The 16345-nt window shown below is 46.2% G+C and overlaps 2 protein-coding genes across 5 annotated transcripts; one reads left to right on the plus strand and one right to left on the minus strand.

The window, feature by feature from the left end:
- Nucleotides 1-325: 325 nt before the first annotated feature.
- On the plus strand, nt 326-12866 carry ankrd45 (ankyrin repeat domain 45). The gene is made up of 5 exons (XM_056421143.1): nt 326-1318; nt 2085-2252; nt 2330-2415; nt 4500-4638; nt 12322-12866. Exons 1-5 carry the CDS (start codon nt 1084-1086, stop codon nt 12372-12374), a joined length of 681 nt encoding a protein of 226 aa, XP_056277118.1. The 5' UTR covers nt 326-1083; the 3' UTR covers nt 12375-12866.
- bpnt2 (3'(2'), 5'-bisphosphate nucleotidase 2) lies at nt 5338-11635 on the minus strand. Of its 4 annotated transcripts, XM_056421142.1 has the most exons (9): nt 10983-11631; nt 10729-10801; nt 10321-10467; nt 10060-10219; nt 9249-9344; nt 8999-9160; nt 8302-8436; nt 8199-8226; nt 7367-7445 (listed from the first exon to the last, which is right to left on the minus strand). In XM_056421142.1, exons 1-8 carry the CDS (start codon nt 11099-11101, stop codon nt 8204-8206), a joined length of 915 nt encoding a protein of 304 aa, XP_056277117.1. In that variant the 5' UTR covers nt 11102-11631; the 3' UTR covers nt 7367-7445; nt 8199-8203. The 4 variants fall into 4 exon arrangements, with proteins under 4 accessions (XP_056277114.1, XP_056277116.1, XP_056277117.1 ...); XM_056421139.1 differs by lacking the exon at nt 8199-8226 and having other exon boundaries at nt 5338-7445; nt 10983-11621; XM_056421141.1 differs by having other exon boundaries at nt 7353-8226.
- Nucleotides 12867-16345: the final 3479 nt, after the last annotated feature.

Below are 16345 nucleotides of genomic sequence, written 5' to 3' on the forward strand. Positions count from 1 at the left end.
TACAATCGTAACCGCCGACATGGATATGAACGGTGGCTTGAAGATCTCCAGCAATATGTTTGTGAATGTGTGACAAATCTGGTGCGCGAGACAGAGCCCCGCTGCAGATGTGAAGAGAACACAACGCACGCGCAGGGAAACCAGTAGGTCTGAAAACCAGTAGGGGTGTAACAACGGCAACCAACACGGTGCGTAACATAAAGATGTAACCATACAGGTTTGGTTGAGGCAACAGTGAAACTCAATGGCTCTGGGTTAGATGTCTCAATGTATAAAAGAGGCGTGTCCGTCAGTTGTATTTTTTCTTACCAAACTATATTGATTTGCAGGCAGTCTTGCGGGCCGTAGTTAAACTCAAACGGGCCGTATCCGGCCCGCGGGCCGCTAGTTGAATAGGCCTGCATTACACCATGGAACCCTAGTGATGCCGCTTCTTGTGTTTGAACAATTTAATCATCAACCCGTAAACACATCACGACGATGTATTTAATGTTGACTTGACCACATTCTGAAAATAAATGACTCCCATGTGACACACCAGAAACAATTCAATTCAGTTTATTTGTATCGCCCATCAGAGTGCTTTACAATCTGTACACATAGACATCCCTGACCTTTGACCTCACATCGGATCAGAAACAACTCCCAAACAACCCTTCATGGGGAAAAAAGTGAAGAAACCTTCAGGAGAGCAACAGAGGAGGATCCCTCTCCAGGATGGACAGGTGCAATAGATGTAATGTGTACAGAATGAATCATTACACACACATTAAAACACAGTAACAACACAATTAATGAATATGACAGTCATACAAATATATAATTTGACAAAGTGACACATCGCTTATGGTATGCCTTAAGGAGTTAAACAAAGTTAGACATTGACATTCATCAAAGTTATATAAACAGGGCATTGAATTAATATTTTACAATCCATCAAATTATTTGGCGGCTACTTTTATTTTGAAAGAGCGCGTTGGTAGACTTACATTTGTCAACAGAAGAACCGTGTGCAAATCAGATTGGCGGGTGATGCTGTAACCATGGAAACATCCAACTGAAAAAGCGTTGTAGCCTACCGACATGACGTCCACACAAAGAGAAGTCTTTACGCGAGTGCTATCTGGGGACCTGGAGGGACTGACGGAGCTGCTCGACCGCGACGCTGTCGCCGGGGGGTCGCCGCAAACGGACCCGTGCGGAGTGACGGACGAGATGGGGAGAAACGCGCTGATGACCGCCTGCATGCTGGGGAGGAGCGCCATCGCCCGAGTGCTGGTGGACCACGGGGCCTCGGTCAACGAGCAAACCGTCAGGGGTGAGACGCAGGGCGGTTGGAGAGTTCAAGGAATTGGGGGCTGAGCCCCGAGGGGAGGGGGAAACATGGATGTGTTTTTAGAGATGAAGTAGTTCAGTGTCAAATATACCATTCAATGGAAAACAATATGTTATAATAATATATATTAATGCAAAGAATAGAGAGATGTCAATTTCGAATTCGCTCGTTCACACTCTCGCTCACTGGAGACAGTTTCTAAGTTTCCCTTTCATTTGCCTCAAGTAAAGCTAAATACAAGCAGGTAACAAACCTTAACAACTACCAATATATTATATTATATATATATTATATATATATATATATAATATATATATATATATATATATATATATATATATATATATATATTATATATATATATATATACATATATATATATATATATTACATTCTGTAACTACCTGGACTTACAGGTCACTCTGCATCATTTACTTTGAGCTAAATTTATTGGCTGTAATCCTGGCTGTTTTGAGGAGAGACATTACTTAGCAGAGTGAGAAAGCCAGCGCAGCAGCCTCCCCCAGGTCCTAGTGCCCGGGGATTTTATCATTAAATTTGATGATCGGCTATTGGATTGTAATTTGAAGGAGGAGAAAACATACAAACCAGAACAGGCCTAACGACGCCCCTGAGTGACGGTATCCTTTTATTTGGATTTTCTTCGCGCGTGCTCGCCGCCCGGTACCGGACCTCAGTGCCGGACCTCGGTTCCGGTCCCCAGTGCGTGACGCTCTTCGTCCCGCAGGTTACTCCTCGCTGCACCTCGCCGCCTGCTGGGGCCACCTGGACACCGTGAGGGTCCTGCTGGAGCTGGGGGCGGACCCGCTGAGCCAGACCTTCACAGGGCAGCGGCCCGTGGACCTGGCCATGAAGTACTGCAAGACGGACTGTGTGGACTGTCTCCTCCTGGCCGGTGTGTGTGTGTGTGTGTGACTGATTAGTGATGACGTGTATAAGTCCTAACCTGTAGGCGTGTGTATTCCTGTGCAGAGGCTAAACAGGACCTGGCTTCATATGTGGACCTCGTCCGGGACCTGGTCTCTGACCCAGAGAAGAGCCTCACGAAGGAGGAGAAGGTGACTTCGTTTCTACATCAGGATTCAACAATATTCACATGCATTATAGATTTTACATTGATGATTAATAACTGTATAGAATACATATTGTAATGTATGTAGTGTGCTGGGGGGCCATCACAGGAACAAAGTGACTGTGTGTGTGTGGGGGGGCCTTTACAGCTGACCTTTCACGAGGTGTTTCAACCTTTTTCATCCTCTCAGCTTCACTCGGCCACCTCCATATTCCCAGTTCACAATACAATTAAGACATCGTCGATATTTATAGTCTTTAAAGTTCTTAACCGCAGGAGTTTTCATTTGAAAGCACATTGATCCCTAAGTTGCTTTGGAGAAAAGCAAACCTCTGCCAAATGGACGGTATCTCATGGATACATGTATATAGTATGAAACGCGTGTCTCCAAACCTTTTGTGTTGTTGTTGTGCTGTGCGTGTGTGGAAACTTTCCGTTAGCGGCTAATTGGTCATGGGGCCTTCAAGAGAACTGGTTCTTCTTTGGCTCCACCAAGTTTCATTAAGATCAGGCTCGTTGTGGACAAGCTAACAAGCCTGACCAGCATCAACTACTATCATGGCCCTGCTGAGACTCCGCCCACTGTTGAGACTCCGCCCACTCCTCCTCTCTACCTCCATCTGCCTGATGGATCCAGGATCCTGGAGGTCTGGATCGTGGAATATGCCGACTACTAACTATTCATACACTCTGTCATATTCATTGATTGTTTACTGTGTTTTAATTTGTGTATAATGATTCCTTCTGGTCACATGACATCTATTGTTCATCTGGTCACATGACATCTATTGTTCATCTGGTCACATGACATCTATTGTTCATCTGGTCACATGACATCTATTGTTCACCTGGTCACATGACATCTATTGTTCATCTGGTCACATGACATCTATTGTTCATGTGGTCACATGACATCTATTGTTCATCTGGTCACATGACATCTATTGTTCATCTGGTCACATGACATCTATTGTTCATCTGGTCACATGACATCTATTGTTCATCTGGTCACATGACATCTATTGTTCATCTGGTCACATGACATCTATTGTTCATCTGGTCACATGACATCTATTGTTCATCTGGTCACATGACATCTATTGTTCATCTGGTCACATGACATCTATTGTTCATCTGGTCACATGACATCTATTGTTCATCTGGTCACATGACATCTATTGTTCATCTGGTCACATGACATCTATTGTTCATCTGGTCACATGACATCTATTGTTCATCTGGTCACATGACATCTATTGATCATCTGGTCACATGACATCTATTGTTCATCTGGTCACATGACATCTATTGTTCATCTCCTCACATGACATCTATTGATCATCTGGTCACATGACATCTATTGTTCATCTGGTCACATGACATCTATTGTTCATCTGGTCACATGACATCTATTGTTCATCAGGTCACATGACATCTATTGTTCATCTGGTCACATGACATCTATTGTTCATCTGGTCACATGACATCTATTGTTCATCTGGTCACATGACATCTATTGTTCATCTGGTCACATGACATCTATTGTTCATCTGGTCACATGACATCTATTGTTCATCTGGTCACATGACATCTATTGTTCATCTGGTCACATGACATCTATTGTTCATCTGGTCACATGACATCTATTGTTCATCTGGTCACATGACATCTATTGTTCTTCTGGTCACATGACATCTATTGTTCATCTGGTCACATGCCATCTATTGTTCTTCTGGTCACATGACATCTATTGTTCTTCTGGTCACATGACATCTATTGTTCTGTCCATCCTGGAGAGGGATCCTCCTCTGTTGCTCTCATGAAGGTTTCTTCCCTTTTTTCCTGTGAAGGGTTGTTTGGGAGTTTTTCCTGATCCGACGTGAGGTCAAAGGTCAGGGATGTCTATGTGTACAGATTGTAAAGGCCTCTGAGACAAATTTGTAATTTGTGAAAATGGGCGATACAAATACACTGATTTGAAACTGAATTGAATATTTATTATAATGATATTGAATTGACATGGCACCAATGCTAACAGGGCTTTGTCCCTCGTGTAAACCTCTGCAACAGATCATCTGCACTAATGCGTGCTCCTCCAAGACGAACTGGATCGAGACGGTCGGAGGCCCGGCGGCCTCAGACTTCACGGCCCAGAGGAGACACATGGAGGACGCTGTCCGGCCGGTTCTGGACCGGCTGTCCGCTCGGGGTGAGTCTCGGTCACATTGGGACGGTTTTCTTGTCAAAAAATAAATTTTTACAACTGCAGTCACATTTTCCTTTTTACGGAAGCCCTGAGTGAAGAACAACAAACCTGTGACCTATCAGGTTGTTTTTTATCCATCTGTGAAAGTGGTGAGAAAACCATTTCCTCCAGAATCATATGTGTTCATCTATTGTTCTGTCCATCCTCCTCTGTTGCTCTCCTGAAGGGTTCTTCACTTTTTTCCCCATGAAATTAGCTTTTCTTCTATTTCTTGGGAGTTTTTCCTGATCCGATGTGAGGTCAAAGGTCAGGGGCGTCGGATGTGTACAGACTGTAAAGCCCTCTGAGGATCATTTGTAATTTGTCTGAAGCTGAACACCTGACCTGCTCCCATCAAAGCTCGGCACGAAAATAATACACAATTAAGACGAAGTTGAGTCATAATCTTCTACTTGTCCAACAGACGTTTCCTCTTTGACTCATCAGAGGCTGTGATTGGTCGATGCTCCCTCAGGGCTTCCGACCCTGGACGTACACAACACCTTTTATCCATAAGCTCTTTTTCCCTCTCCGTCTGGTGTGTGAAGTGTGTCTGTGAGCTCCCTTCTCTCCGACACCACACCCCAGATTGATGTTGTTCATTTTCAAACTTCAGACTACTGACGCTGACTTAAGTGACATCACTTGAGGCCACTCATCAGATTCCACACAGCTCCAAAAAGGCTTTATTTAATGTTTTTTTATCCCCCACACACGTCTCGTCGTTTTTCCACGACACCTTCAACACGGGACACGCCCACAGGGCACGCCCACTACATGACACACCCCTTGAAAAATGGACAATGAGTTCAGAGGTCGTGTCTTGTAGGAAAGTGCAGATAGACCCGCCTCCTTTAACGAATGTCTCAGACTGACGGCGGATCCAAAAATCACCATGGCGACACCACACTTGCATAATAACCACCGCTCCACCGTCGCTCAAAAGGCACTCCAATCACAAATCACACAAAGCCCCCCCCTGCTATCGAGGTCCCGGGCTGAACGCTGTCCCCTTCGTAGTGTCGGCGTCTCCTCGTCGTCACCTTTGACCTCTGTGCAGGGTCGTCAATCGTACAAGCAGAAGCTCAGACAGGTCCAAAGGAGGGTTAACTTCCTGGAGACACGGACATGAGCTTCCTGTCACGGTTTGTTGAGGACCACAACGCACACGGTACAGAAAGACATGTGTAGGTGGGTTGAGGGGCCGAGGTCACTTAAAATACAAAACCGATGAGTCCGGTCCGGTCAACACGTGACCAGGTGCGAGGGGTCACGATCTCCGGTCTGGAGTGTACGCAGCTGACCGCTCAGGAGTCGTACCGGCGAGGCGGTGACGAGCGTCCCGGCGCTTCGTGGTTTCAGTTCATTACACAAGTGTTTTTACAGGAAGATAAATGTTAGTGTCCCTCAGGGATCCGGCTCATTAGAGGGGAACGTGTCATGTTCCCTTCCAGGGTCATACTTGTATGCATTTCACATTTCTACTCAAACATGTTCACATGCTTTGATAAAAATAAAAAAACATTATTTTTTGACCATAGCCTCACTCTTATAACTGTATATTCTGTCGGAAACAATCAGTTTTAGCACCCGTCTCTTTCAGAACCCGTGTTAAAGGCCCAGACATTTCTAGGGAGGTTATTTGGCTGCGATTAGGAAGGAGAGCCTTGATATGTCCATTTTAACCCCCACTCACTGCTTCCACTACACACACATTATATACATTTATTTATACATAAATATATATATATATTTTAAATAAAATGTATATATACAAAATATTATATATATGAAATATATATAATAAATATTAAAGAAATCAAGACATATCTGAGAAGAGGTTTAATCAGCCCACATTTATAAGATAATAGACCATTTCCTTCCGATTTCCCCCTTTAGTCATTTCATTGATTGCTTAGTAAATCTAATAGATTCACTATTATTCCGAGTTGGCCTAATTCATACATTTTTAGAAGTTGACTTTCTACTAAACCCGTTCTCAGGCTCACATGTCCACGAGCTAACATCCAATGTGTGGTTGTCACTGAAGACCATGTTTCTAATATAAAGGCATTTGGTGTGAAAGTGATATTTGAAATCCTCCACAGTGCCTGGCCCAGGAGGAGAGTTTTCAGAAATAGATTTTTCTTGAAGTGAAGATCAAACCAAAGTTTGAAAACAACAAACCAATACACTAGCTGGGTCCTCTTGACCCAGAGCTGAGAGGCCAAAGTCCAATTGACAGAAATCTGCCATCCTGGTGACCTCAATGCTACCGTGTACGTCTGGAACACAGGAGTGTCCCTTCATCCTGCGTCTACTGGACTCGTGATGTCGACGGTCTTAACGTCCCATCGGGCCCTTGAAGGGTTCGTGGGTATGGAGTGGTGATGGCCGTGGCGAGGGAGCCGGGGTGTGTTTGTGTGGAGGAGGAAGGTGTACCATTTCTCACAGCTGCAAAGTACGATTGCATGTCCAGGAGTGCGAGTTCAGAGCCATTGGTTTGGCGGCAGCCGTGTTGGTTCCAACCCGTCCGATCGGCGGATGTTTTGGCTCTCGGTGGGAGAAGAGCGCCGCCACGTGTCGCCTTTTCCCCACGAGCTGACCGAGCGGCCAGTGGCTCCGCCTTCAGTGCTTCTCAGGGTCCAGGAGGGGCAGCCGCTGCAGTAAGGCGGCGTGGTCCACGCCCACGCTGGCCACCAGGCCGCCCTTGTTGAGCGGCGCTCCGCTGTAGTCGATGGCCTCGCCCTTCAGCGTCGTCATTTGGCCCCCTGCGGTCGGGGAGATGACACGGCATTGGTTCAAACATACGGTCAAGAGACGACAACAACTCATTATGCAATATGGCTTCGTATGTAGGCCCGTCACGGTTACTACTTTCTTTGGACAGATATTCTGCCAGAAATAAATAAAATTTAAAATTAATTAATTAATTAAAGAAAATAAAGATATTCTGCCATAAATAAATAAAATTAAAAATAAGTAAAATTAATAATTTAAAAATGTAAAGATATTCTGCCAGAAATAAAAACATTGTCATTTTTAGGACCATTTCTATGCCACTGATAATGATAATGTAATTGCACTAATTCAAAGTACAATAAACATTTAACTATTGAGAATACTCAGAGATTGGAAAATTAAAATAATCCTAAAAATAAAACCACATAATCAAACCCATAAATAAAATGGACTCCAAGTCTTCTAATGGTCAGGAAACCATGGCGTTTATTCTGGGAGGCAGAACCACGTCCACACATGGTACTATGGGTCGATGACGTATAGATGATGGAGGGGAAGTCTGAATATCGTGTATATTTATTGAGGCTGGCCTCGTGCACGCTCTCCTCCGAAGTGGCATTGATATCCTGCGGCATCTCTCGGCGTGTGAGGTTCAAGGTCTATTTACAGAGGAAACGGGAGCGCCGCACCAGCCTCGAGTGAAGACAGATTAAAGGCTCTGAGACATGTGGGTGTGAACAAACTGCCAGTCACAGCGCTTTGGATGTTCCTGCTCTCCTCACCTCGGTCAGGACTCAGACATCCAAACACCTGCCCACCAAAAAAGGTTTATTGTCATATTTTGTATCAGCTGGAGAACTCTAAATAAAATGTTTAAATAACTACCCAGAGCGTTGAGTAATGCAGCACCGGCGCAGATGTCCCATTTCTTAATAAAGGTGACGTGGATGTAAACGTCCGCCTGGTCCATGGAGCCGGTGTCACTCGAAGGCATCGCCAAGAGGGACAGGACTTTATATCCTGAGAGAGAGAGAGAGAGAAAGAGAGACATAGACAAAGAGAGAGAGGACAGACAGAAAGAAAGAGAGAAAGAGAGAGAGACAGACAAAAATATAGAGAAACAGAGAGGGACAGAAAAAGAAAGATTGAGAGAGATAGAGACAAAGAGAGAGAGACAAAGAAAGACAGAGAGAGACAGAAAGAGAGAGAGACAGAAAGAGAGAGAAACATAAGAGAGAGAGACATAAAGAGAGAGATAGAGACAAAGAAAGAGAGACAAAGAGAGAGAGACAAACAAAGAGACAGAAAAACAAAGAGAGAGAGAGAGACAGACAGAGAGAGACAGAAAGAGAGAGAGAGAGACAAAGAGAGAGAAACATAAGAGAGAGAGACATAAAGAGAGAGAAACATAAGAGAGAGAAACATAAGAGAGATAGAGACAAAGAAAGAGAGACAGAAAGAGAGAGACAAATTAAAATGAAAGCATATTTTGCGTGCACCTCTTTGCTGCCACGCGGTCCTTCATGATGTTCTTAAGGGCTGCTCATTGTGAGTGTGACTCCTCATGACCCTCGTCTCCTACCTGCTCCCCCGGCCTCGATGATGGTGGTGCCGTTTCCAAAGGCGTCCTGAACAAAGCCTTTAACTTTCCCGGAGTGGGACCGCGAGACGATGGCCTTGGGGGGGCTGTCGCTGTAGGACGCCCGGGGACTCATGTTGGACCCCTGGCCGACAAACGCCCAGGCTGGGGGGGGGGGGGGGGGGAGGTCAAATACACTTTAACCAATAACACACCAACACACACAATAAAACACAAACACACAGACACTTACCAGTGAAGTCAGTGAACGGCTGGTGTATGACCCCGATGACTGGTTTACCGTCTACGGCCACACACACCATCGTGGTCACATACTTCACCAGATTCTCTGTGGGGGGGGGGGGGGGGGGGGAAGAGATGAGCACAAGCACCAAATGTGTCACCGAGTTAAAGAGAAACACTTTGTCTGCACCGAACTACACCCGCCAGCCGGGTCAATGTCCAGAGGGAGGGGAGCATTGATACCGCTAGCATCGCCTAGCTAGCTAACGGCACAGCTCCACCTAGCACCACCAAGCTAGCTAACGGCACAGCTCCACCTAGCAAGCTAACAGCACAGCTCTACCTAGCTCCACCAAGCTAGCTAACGGCACAGCTCCACCTAGCAAGCTAACGGCACAGCTCTACCTAGCACCACCCAGCACCATCTAGCTAACGGCACAGCTCCACCTAGCACCACCAAGCTAGCTAACGGCACAGCTCCACCTAGCACCACCTAGCACCATCTAGCTAGCTAACGGCACAGCTCCACCGGAGCAGAGACGGCGTTCATGTTCCCGCCGTCTGAGCCTCTCGTCCACGAGTCGATGCCGGGGTACGATGCGTGGGTGTACTTCGGCAGAGAGAAAGTAGTTCCCACATGAAGCTTCATCTCGAGTGACCGGGGTCAGGATGTCTTGCTGTTGGGTTTCTTCAAATGCATTTCTACGGCGTGTTGAGTGCAGCGAACGGTCCCTTTAAAGAGGCCTCGGCTACAAGAAGGGGCCACGAGTGTTAGTCACCTGTACAGAGACACCTGGTGGCACACACATTGAAATACACACCCGTGTACTCCTGCGTGGCGTCCAGAGGGTCGATCCACACGGTGACGCTCTCGGCGGGGACGTCCTTGCCCCCGTCGATCTTGTCCAGGATGTCGGCGGGGATGTCCCGGCTCCAGGACGCGGCCTTGTCCACCGTGTTGTCGTGCTCCTCGCTGTTCACCTGGACGCACGCAGGTACGGGCATCGGTCGTGTGCCTCGGGCGTGGTTTTAAATGAAAAATAACTAAAAATCCAGCGACCCGCACGGCGACTGGTTCTCACCGTGACGTCGGGGAAGGTGTTGCTGATGAGGTTAAACATCTTCCTGTGGGACTGCAGGTCGCCCATGGTCAGGAGCTCATCGACGCCCTCCCGCGTCTTGCCCTTCGACTTCTCCTTCAGGCCGTTTTCATCGCGCACCTTCTTCACCTGGGGAGGGGGAAGAGACGCGGCTCACGTTCCACACTTTTTTATTGTTTCGGTACGTTTGGAAAATGGAAACATGATAAAGTATCCTAAACGTGAGCCTGGTACTACGATTGATAAAGGGTCACACACCCTTATGAAGTTGGGTGAAAAAGTCTAAATGGCTGCGGTCAGATCATCTTGTGATAACTGATCTTAGTTGAACTAAACATATATATCATAAAAGCCTACACGACCGTGTAAATTAACTTGTCTTTTTTGTACCTCTGTGCCTCCGAGCACCGCGGCCTCCACCGAGACCGCCAGCAGGTCCCTCAGATCCACCCTGCTGCCCTGTCTGCAGAGAGCAGGACACAGAAGGAGAACGTTTTTTGGAGATTGTCGCCCGGGCCGTGTTAATCACATGATGCCGATAGTTCACAATCAGACAACTGCAGAGACTCATCAGTTAACCCACAGAAGGCCAGATGATGGCGACGTACAGGGACACATCTCAATGGGGGGGGGGGGGGTCTGACCTGAAAGCGGCCCAGCGGCTGGAGATGACCCCGGCGTACAGGTGGTAGATGACGCCGACTCCAAGGAGGCAGAACACCGCCACGCCGAGCGGTGACAGTCGGACACCCATGGGAGCCATTGTCTCAGGGAAACACTCCTTTTTAAAGTGTTTTTTAATGGATATGACGAAACAAAAGAAACGAGAGCACTTCCGTGCTCGCAAAAAAACGACCCGAGCAGAGAGAGAGAGAGCGAGAGAGATAAGGCGATACGTGGCCGTGGCCGTCACCGCAGGCAGCTCGCGCGCGCCCCCGCCGCTTCCCACCCGGCGTCCCCGTTTCTGAAGAGCACGTCGACCGTCATGCAGCGCGCGGCCGCAGCCTCGCGGAACCCCCGGCGCGCGGCGGCTAACGTCGCTTAGCTGGCTGCCCGTTCAGCACCGGCTGCCGGTCGAAGTCTCCCGAATAACCGGGCGTCGCGTGCGCACTGACATTCCGCTCGTGTGGTCGCGTGACTCCTTCTTGCCCCTCGTTCAACGCGCCGACGCGGGCCAGGAGGAGCTCGCTGCGGGGGAGGGCGAAGCGGAACAATCACACCTCTGTTCGCTCATTGCTGCCCGTCGTCCACAGGGAGGAGGGGGCGGGGTCACGCGCGGCCGGCTTCTCATCCGGGTCACCAGCTGGTGTCGTCATCAGTGTGGGTTTCGTATCGGTGTATTCATGAATCGTTATACCTACATACAACGAATATTTCATGAATGAAAATAGATGTAGCTTTCCTTTTCTGATGTTACTGGTCTTATTTATATTTATGTATTGTGTATTTTTATTTATATTTAATTTTGAATTAATAGCATTCTGCAAGAAAACAACCCGTTTTTATTAGTATATATTTGGGAATCTTTCAGATAGATGTTGCTCTGTATGTGTATGTATATATATATATATACATATATGTAAATATTTAGATATGTATGTATATTCTTGTTTTTAATATATATAGTGTTTATTTGTGTTATATATATTTTAAATTATTGCATCACAAGGTAAGTAAATAAAGCAATAAAAACACAGTTAATCTATTACTGTGTATATATATATATATATATATATATATATATATATGTAATCATTTGTTTTATATATATATATTGTTTGTGTGTATATATTTTTTTATTATTGCATCATAAGGTATGTAAATATGAAATTACTATATATACACAGTACACTATATAGCGAGATAGATTGATCGTTATGGAGGTCAACATCTTTGCATCTTCCTTCGTGTACCTTTTGCCATATTGGTCACAGTTGTAAACAATAACAACAGAACATATTGACACTGAGGGATGCTCGACAGGACTCCTCCCGGAGCAGCAACCCCCCGCCCCCTTGATGAACGGCCCGCAGTGAGCAGGATGTGGCTCTCCTCTCAGATCCGGTTCAACCTCTCTTGTGTTGTTGCAGTTGTTATGCACCTTTTTTTATTTATTCAGTAATCAGTCCCACTGTTGCCCTTATCACCCGCATTCAACAGCAGCCACCTCAGATCCAACCTCCAGAACCTTCCGTCAGTCCCTCACACTCGCCTTAAAACTCGAGGTGACCGAGCTTTTGAGGCAGCGGCACCAAAGCTGTGGAACCTCGAAGGATTTCAGATTCCACAGCTTCATTTAAACTATATCTCAAAACTCACCTGTTCACACTGGCACTCGGTTGATTTGAATATTCTATGGACAAGCGGTTTTAGGCCATATTGTTTTTTGTGTTTTTTTATTCACCATACTTTGCTCATTTAATAACTGTTGATATGTTTTGGCCTGTTATTACCAAATAGTTTTAATTGACTCCTGTACTGCACTTTATGATAAATGCAAAATAAATAAACTTTACTAACTAATTGAATTATAATGATTAACTTTTTTCACTGTTTGACAATAAAGAGATGAAGAAGCCTGAACCCCCAGTGTGACCTTCTGACATCTCCTGGTAAATAGTCAGTGGTGTATAGTAACGAAGTAGAAGTACTTCGTTACTTTACTTAAGTAGTTTTTTTGGGTATCTGTACTTTATTTTACTACTTATAGTTCTGTTTACTTTTACTTTTACTTCACTACATTTTGCAATGAAAACTTGTACTTTTACTCTGATACATTTCCCCTGAAACAGTATCGTTACTACGGAAAAAAATAATCATGAGAAACATCGGGGACTGTTGTGGAACACACCGCAGCGCACCTGAACGCAGCACATCGGGGACTGTTGTGGAACACACCGCAGCGCACCTGAACGCAGCACGAGCACCAGGTTGGGGATCAGTGGTCCTTGCCGCGTGTTTTCTCTTCCCAGTGATGCCCAGGATGCGAGCGAGCGAGCGGCTACAGATACGACTCATTTCATGTGGAGCAGCTCGAACAACCACGGGGACCAAGATCAACTCTTTTCTTTTGTCGGAGTGAAAGTTTCTTCCTACCGGATGAAGTGCCTCTTATGCCGACCGAAAGCTACGGAGATACTGGCCTTCAACAACTCACCAACCTCAAGAAACACATTGAGGTAAATTAAGATTAATCCCATGAGCCGCAACGTTAATGTTTAGTCATCATAAACCTGTTAAGATATCTAGCAGTGTTGTCCTCAGGATTGGAGTAAGTTATATCTTTGGCAGGAGAGGGGAAACAGGTGTCTGATTGTCCTACGCATGTTGTACGTTAGGCTAACGTTCGCTAGCTATCATCAATTAAATGAGACAATTAGCGTGAGTGGAGCAGACGGATCTCTAGCGAGTTAATGAGCTAAAGAAGTGTTGACAGTTGTGAGAATGTTGATTTGAGTCGTCTTAGCTAAAATATAATGCTAATCATTACAGCATTATTATAATTATTTGTATTAATATTATAAGAGTGACGGTCCAGTAATGGCGATTATATTGATTTGGGACTGTTGTGTTTAACTACAGAGATACAAGTACATATTCACAAATCAACTCTGGATGCACGGACAGTGCATGAAACTAAATGTATAAACTTCAAATTAAAACAAACTATTTTGTACAAAACTTTAGGTTGGGGTCATGACATGTTAGGAAGTGTTATTAATTCTATCATGTCTGTAATACTCACTTTATTTCAGGAATGGACTACATCAAGCAGCACATGGAAGAACCCTCCCTGCAGCTAGGGGATGCCAACAGGTCCAGTTCATCTGATGAAGAGGACTTCTTCTTCCATCCAAGCACGTGACAGCAGCAAACAGCTGGATGGAGACGTGGATCACGTTGACTTGCTGAAATGCTTCCCAACTGTGTGCTGCTGTCTGTGAAGCTAGACACACTCTACCTGCACCATCAGGGCCTGTGAAGCTAGACACACTCTACCTGCACCAGGGTCTGTGAAGCTAGACACACTCTACCTGCATCATCAGGGTCTGTGAAGCTAGACACACTCTACCTGCATCAGGGCCTGTGAAGCTAGACACACTCTACCTGCATCAGGGCCTGTGAAGCTAGACACACTCTACCTGCATCAGGGCCTGTGAAGCTAGACACACTCTACCTGCACCATCAGGGCCTGTGAAGCTAGACACACTCTACCTGCATCAGGGCCTGTGAAGCTAGACACACTCTACCTGCATCAGGGTCTGTGAAGCTAGACACACTCTACCTGCACCATCAGGGTCTGTGAAGCTAGACACACTCTACCTGCATCAGGGCCTGTGAAGCTAGACACACTCTACCTGCATCAGGGCCTGTGAAGCTAGACACACTCTACCTGCACCATCAGGGTCTGTGAAGCTAGACACACTCTACCTGCATCAGGGCCTGTGAAGCTAGACACACTCTACCTGCATCAGGGCCTGTGAAGCTAGACACACTCTACCTGCACCATCAGGGCCTGTGAAGCTAGACACACTCTACCTGCATCAGGGCCTGTGAAGCTAGACACACTCTACCTGCATCAGGGCCTGTGAAGCTAGACACACTCTACCTGCACCATCAGGGCCTGTGAAGCTAGACACACTCTACCTGCATCAGGGCCTGTGAAGCTAGACACACTCTACCTGCACCAGGGCCTGTGAAGCTAGACACACTCTACCTGCATCAGGGCCTGTGAAGCTAGACACACTCTACCTGCATCAGGGCCTGTGAAGCTAGACACACTCTACCTGCATCAGGGCCTGTGAAGCTAGACACACTCTACCTGCATCAGGGCCTGTGAAGCTAGACACTCTACCTGCATCAGGCCTGTGAAGCTAGACACACTCTACCTGCATCAGGGCCTGTGAAGCTAGACACACTCTACCTGCATCAGGGCCTGTGAAGCTAGACACACTCTACCTGCATCAGGGCCTGTGAAGCTAGACACACTCTACCTGCATCAGGGTCTGTGAAGCTAGACACACTCTACCTGCACCAGGGCCTGTGAAGCTAGACACACTCTACCTGCACCATCAGGGCCTGTGAAGCTAGACACACTCTACCTGCATCAGGGCCTGTGAAGCTAGACACACTCTACCTGCATCAGGCCTGTGAAGCTAGACACACTCTACCTGCATCAGGGCCTGTGAAGCTAGACACACTCTACCTGCATCAGGCCTGTGAAGCTAGACACACTCTACCTGCATCAGGCCTGTGAAGCTAGACACACTCTACCTGCATCAGGCCTGTGAAGCTAGACACACTCTACCTGCATCAGGGCCTGTGAAGCTAGACACACTCTACCTGCACCAGGGCCTGTGAAGCTAGACACACTCTACCTGCACCATCAGGGCCTGTGAAGCTAGACACACTCTACCTGCATCAGGGCCTGTGAAGCTAGACACACTCTACCTGCACCAGGGCCTGTGAAGCTAGACACACTCTACCTGCACCATCAGGGCCTGTGAAGCTAGACACACTCTACCTGCACCATCAGGGCCTGTGAAGCTAGACACACTCTACCTGCACCAGGTGAACGGCTCTTCAGCATCGCAGAACTTGTCTTCAGCCCCAGAAGAGCGACACTGACATCTGTCCATTTTGAAAATCAACTTCTTTTGAAGATGAACAAGAATTTGTTCACTTTAAAGTGATGATTCTGGTTGTTACTTTTGGTTCTGCTTTTTTCTGTGTTAAACGTGTTTTTATATTTAAGTAATTTCATAGTATTCATATATTGCTAAATTAATCCGAGCTCATACTCCTTGTTCATGGCGGCCACAGCACCCAAACAAATAAACTTCATAATTCTCACAATTCTGACCCTTTGTTTTTTTTATTAACAGCATTTACTTTTACTTTCAATACTTAAGTACATTTAATATCAGAAAATTACTTTTGATACTTTAAGTACAAAAAAAATCAGATACTTTAATACTTTTACTCAAGTAGTATTCTCATGGGTGAC

The sequence above is a fragment of the Pseudoliparis swirei genome, chromosome 8 (assembly GCF_029220125.1).
Source record: "Pseudoliparis swirei isolate HS2019 ecotype Mariana Trench chromosome 8, NWPU_hadal_v1, whole genome shotgun sequence".
NCBI classification, from domain to species: domain Eukaryota; kingdom Metazoa; phylum Chordata; class Actinopteri; order Perciformes; family Liparidae; genus Pseudoliparis; species Pseudoliparis swirei.